The 5,989-nt window shown below is 30.9% G+C and overlaps 1 protein-coding gene across 1 annotated transcript; it reads right to left on the minus strand.

Moving 5' to 3' along the window:
* LOC111710356 (uncharacterized) lies at window positions 1–5,657 on the minus strand. The gene is made up of 8 exons (XM_023484420.1): window positions 5,547–5,657; window positions 4,110–4,164; window positions 3,471–3,523; window positions 3,242–3,291; window positions 2,937–3,007; window positions 2,431–2,487; window positions 1,284–1,377; window positions 1–492 (listed from the first exon to the last, which is right to left on the minus strand). The coding sequence occupies exons 1-8, from the start codon at window positions 5,652–5,654 to the stop codon at window positions 333–335; spliced, it is 648 nt and encodes a 215-aa protein (XP_023340188.1). The 5' UTR covers window positions 5,655–5,657; the 3' UTR covers window positions 1–332.
* Window positions 5,658–5,989: the final 332 nt, after the last annotated feature.

Genomic DNA, 5,989 nt, shown 5'->3' on the forward strand with positions numbered 1-5,989 from the left:
TTATATATGATGAATATCTTTATTATGGATTGGAGAAATAATATAATATAAAGTTATAAAGATGGATGTACAGCTAGCTCTAGTAGAATGTAGATGAATGTACGGTTGCCTATACTAAAATTTAGATTTATGTACAGCTGCCTCTAGTAGAATGTAGATTAAGTTACAGCTGCCTCTAGTACAATGTAGATGAATGTACAGCTGCCTCTAGAATGTAGTTTAAGGTTCAGCTGCCTCTAGTAGAATGTAGATTATGTTACAACTGCCTCTAGTAGAATGATGATGAATGTACAGCTGCCTCTTTTAGAATGTAGATTAAGGTACAGCTGCCTCTAGTAGAATGAAGGCGGATGTACACCAGCCTGTGGTCTATTCACCCGTCGTATTGTCCTAACGACAATCTTCCTGTTAATCCCCCATCTGTTCTCCAGGTACTGGTTAGAGTCAGGTATCTCCACCCACCCAACACAGCATAATCCACCCCAGGTAAACCTTAACATAGAAACTTATGAGTTAAACAGTTTTGAAAATTCTCTATCAACTATTGAGACCGGGTAGGCGTAGAACATGCTCTCTCTCTCTGTAGAATTACAACATATAGAGAGAACTTGTTCTATGCTGACTTCGCGTAACTCCTTTGGGCTTCTACCTCAAGGTTATGAATGAAACACACATAAATCTGTAAAAGACGACATCTGGCTCCTATCTGTTATTTTAATTAATCTATGATTAGTGAGTATTATACTTTTCATAAAAACATTAATTTGATGATATTTGGAATAACGCGGTAAAAATGTCCTCGGGGACTAGAATTTTCAATTGCGGACCTTTAAACTCAACTCCTATCTTGAATAAACGCAACTGTTATCATAACAGAAATTACCCTCAAAGAATCTTCAGAGATGATTGTACGCGCGGAAATGATACTGTCTGTTTTATATTTATGATTCCCGAAATCTTTAAACTGTTACTTTCTTTGCCCAGTCATCAAATGAGCCATCAAAATACTATATTAAATCAACACAGCAAACTTAATTTAATCCTTGAAATTGACACACTTTAAGAGTTTCATGGGTCGTCAGTGTAACCCGGTTTTATTTTGATCTTTGAGGAAGTTTTTTATGTTGTATTAAAAAAGTTGTGTTCTTATTTTCAAAAATCTTAGGTTCAGGAGTATTTTATGTTGTATTAAAGAAGTTGTGTTATTATTTTCAAAAATTTGGGTTTCAGAAGTATTTTGAAATAGGTAAATATTCACTTAAATATTAAAGAAATATACTCACAATACGAGGATCAAAGAGAGAGATGTAATGATGAATCCTAAAACCACGAATATGAGAAGGGACACCATCATGAACTCATTCTGTGGACAGTGGGCTGAAAATAGGAAAAGGTATTTTATACTACTGAAAAATAATAATTTTTGTAATCAATGCATATTTTACCATGCAGTATCCTAGCTAATAATCAAATATTTTAATTCGTGGTTGCTCTGTGAAAGTGACTTGAAGATTCATGTTGCAGAAACAAGGAAAGACATGGTAAAAATTTAACACTTTTCAAAAAATAGCAGCTATGATATCCTAATTCTAACTCATATGCTTGTTGAGAAGCAAGCAAGCCACGCTTTTTTAATAGAGGGTTACTTGAAGTTTGAATTACGTTTAGTGGAGTCTCTTTATTAAGTTACTCTGCCCTCTTATTGTTCCTTATTATTATTATTATCTACAGGGTGTCCCACGAAACATGACAGTTGGTGAATAGTGTTGAATGTCTTCTTCCATATACTGTACTAGATATTAAAGACTTTTTGTTGTTTATTTTGTTAAAGAAATCTTTCACTCAAATATATCTTACTTTGAAATCAATTTTACTGTAAGATGACTTCCATACTATATTTTTTTATTCTCTTTGGTATCAAACAACTTAACAAATTATGGAAGAAGACATTTTAAACTATTCACTAACTGTCATGTTTAGTGGGACACCATGTATTAAATGAAACTCATGTTCCATTGAACTTAAAACAGTTATATCTAAAAACATCTTTAAAAACCTGATACTTAAAATGTTTTCTATTACTTATCTTTATAAACCCAATAAATGTAAAGAGATTTATGTCCTGAATGCTATTAAATCTTTAAACGTAGTTCCAAACTGTTTCTGTCATTGCATTACTATTCATTTATCAAACTTTAAAATTTATTTAGTATTTTGATATTTCAGCCCCATTGTCCATTTATTTTATTATGTTCTTGTGTTTCATTTTATGGATAATGTTTTATTTAATCCTTTTCCTTCCATTTTAATTTTGTAAGTACCAGGGCTAGATTTATAAAGGTCGCAGACCTTTTAGTCCTCGACACAATTGTTAAAAATATTTTTTATATAAATTTAAATGTAGAAATACATTATTATTATTATTAATACCTTTTTGCTTCTTTGTTAAATCCAGGATGAGCAGTATTAATCCCGCCATTGACCAAACTTGAAATAAAAATATTAAATTCAGTTTTATAAGAATCGGGATTCTTTTATCTACAGAGTGCCCCACTAAACACGACAGTTGTCTAGGACTAAATTTGTGTTAAAAAAGTTGAACGACTTTTCATATTGTGTTGTGTGTATATATCTATTGAAAAGACGTAATCCTTTTCATGAATACTTACTATGCTCTAAATAAAGACGACATTTAAGCCTCCTCGAACTGTTCATGCTTTAGAATACCTTGTACGTGGATTTAATGAAATTTGTTGATCGGGGGATTAGAAAAATGTCTTTTTCTTGTTTAATTAATATCGCAAAATAATATTAATTGTGCACATTTTATTTATTTTACATTTCTAGCGCATGCAAATACATTTTTACTTTTCAGTTGTCATATAAACAAAGAAAATTTTAAAAATAGTTTAAAATGAAATTAAAAATAATCTAACCTGTTCCTAAGGAAACCAATATATTATCTAGAACTTGTAAACAATAAACCCCCTTCTTAGCTCGCCTAGAACTAAAGTAAAATACTGAAAATTAAAGGGAGTGTTCGCTAAAACTAAAATTAGGGTACAAAAAGAATCATAATTCTATTATGAATCGGTCTATATTACCAATGAAATTATTTTTTTACTATTTTTATGAAAGTCACATATTATAGCGATGTCAATAATTATTTTTTTTAAACCAAAACACAATTTTTTTTTTTTTAAATAATATTAAAATAAAACTCAAATACTAATAATATTACCTTTCTTGATTTCCTGGGTTCGCTTGTACTTCAGAACTATATTCATCAACCTAAATAGAAATGGTAAATAAGTTTCCTGACCCACTTTTAACTCTAAAAAAGTGCCCCCGGCACCCCCCCCCCCTACCCTTTTTTGATTAGCTCTCATTTTAAAGATTTTGTGCTAATTTTTTCTTGAAGGGGGCCGAAGGTGTTAAAACATTTCTTTGCAATTATCTATTATATTTACCTTGCTGTATACTATTATTCTTATACTTAACCCAACAATTAGCAGTATACCTCCTACAATAAAAAGATGGGTTGTTTAACTGTGTCTACACTTTTAAAGTCACAGAAAAAACAATATATATATATATATAAATCAAATCAGGATAAAAATGTAAAAGATTGCAATTGTCGTGGTGGAACAAAGAATTGTGTTCTAAATGGAAAATGTTTGAGTAAAGGCGTGGAAATAATATATTCTGACTTTTGATGTAATTGTTATATTTGTTATATATATGTCAAACGATTATTACACGTTTAATTAAAGTAAATATTCAAGGTCCTTATTTACTCCAAAAAAGTGTTAAACCGACATTTTGTTGTTGAGTCCCCGTATTGCTGGGGTATTTCGAACATTTATACCCAATAATCCTTTGAGCCCTGGAACAGAAAAAGAAATGAAGATTTTAAACGAAAAGTTTCATTTCAGTCTTACAGGGACTGAAAATATTTATGCAAAGAGAAACTCTTATTTCTTCTCTATCTAAAATCTATACTCTGTGAAGAGTATTTTCAAAGTAAAAAAGCATCATATCGATCTAGAAACAAATAGTTAAATAAACAAATAAATGGTTTTCCATGATATTTGTCTTCCAAAAATTACCTAGAATAAGGAAGCTGCCTTGAAAAGAAGTCTCTGTACATATGTTGTGCACATCCTAAGCAAAAACAATAATAGAGAAACTGAGATTTTCCCAAATTTTCTAATCCATTTATTTTTTCTAACGTGTTGGTGTAAACCTTTGATGTTTCAAACTTTGACTTTTAATTCTAACAGAATTCATAGTTTGAAAAATAAAGGTCTACGACATCGGGTTGCAAAGAAATAAAGATTTAAAAATTTGAGTTTGTGGTAAAAAAGTCATTTCCCTTCCGATTTGTCGTACACCTTGCATATTGTACAATGTACATCTATTGATGGGCAATAGCTTAGTTAGTTTTTTTACTTTTAAGGTTTTACAAAAATCTGAGAAATTTTGCAAAGGAATTGAGTTTTTGCCACAAAGTCTGATTTTATAACCACTATATCTTTGGAACCAAATGTTGGAGACCTTAGATATTTCAAACTATGGATTTTGTTAAATCAAATAATCTGAGTTTGAAATATCAAAGGTTTACAACATCGAGTTCTAAAGATATTAAGGTTTAAATATTTGCTTTTCTTTCACTATACCAAATTTTGACCCTAGAAGATAATGCTAAAAAACGAACGTTCGAATTTCCATCTTTTTGGATATGAATATTGCAAACTTATAAAAAAAAACTTTACCGAATATTGCTAGTTTTGAATTGTGGAAAATTTTAATAAAAGTTTTTTTTTAAACGAACCAAAATGATGAACAACACTAACCATAATCATCAAAATAATCAAAAGATGAGACTTCAGGGACGATTCTACGGAATTTATACTATTTTCTTATTTTCACGATTCCCTGCAACTGTAAACGTGTTCCTTTCTTTGCTAAATCATTATATAAGCCATTAGATTATTGTATCTAAGGCCGAATACTTAATTTAACCTTGGGAAAATCACATTTTTAAAAGTTTTCGGTCGTCTTTACAGTCTCATCCTTTGTATTATTGGAATATAATTTACCTCCACTGATAATAGAACCATCAAACTCCCTAGTATAGGATCATTATATACCGGAGTAAACGTTACCTACGCTAATAGATCCATAGCTCCGTTAAAAACCATCAAAATCCAGTAGGACCAGAATACCGTAGTTAAACTAACCTCAGCTAATAACAGATCCAGAGCTTTGATAAGAGCCATCAGAATTTCCATTAGGATCAAGATACCAGAGTTAAATGAACCTCAGCTAATGATAAGAACCATCGAATTCCCATTAGGACCAGAATACCGGAGTAAAACTAACCTCAGCTAATAATAGATCCAGAGCTCTGATAAGAAACATCAGATTTCCCAGTAGGACCAGAATACCGGAGTAAAACTAACCTCAGCTAATGATAGATCTATAGCTCTGATAGGAATCATCAGAATTTCCTAGTAGGATAAGGATACAGGAGTAAAACTAACCTCAGCTAATGATAGATCCAAAGCTCCGAAAAGAACCATCATAATACCCAGTAGTACCAGGATACCGGAGTAAACCGAAACAAGAACTGATTCTCCTCCAGTACACATTTTTTATCTTAAATATAAAATTATGTTTGAACTTATTTATCCTAAAGCAGATTTTTATTGCGTGATTTTTAAAATAAGTTTTTTATACTAAATGTTTTTCCAAAATGTACCAAAAATATCTATAAATATATAATAAATTATAAATATATAAACTTGTAATTTCTGTTTGTCTGTTGGTTTGTCTGATCAAAACTCAGGAACTCCTGGACAGATTTGCATCAAATTTTGATTGGGGAACTCGGAAGACCCACGGGAATGTTCTTAGCTTGGTTTTAAGATTCTAAATGAGTGGGTTCATAAAATGTACGACAAAGCTCGGGTAAACAGAGTGACTA

This window comes from Eurytemora carolleeae, unplaced genomic scaffold, assembly GCF_000591075.1.
Source record: "Eurytemora carolleeae unplaced genomic scaffold, Eaff_2.0 scaffold1049, whole genome shotgun sequence".
Lineage (NCBI taxonomy): Eukaryota > Metazoa > Arthropoda > Copepoda > Calanoida > Temoridae > Eurytemora > Eurytemora carolleeae.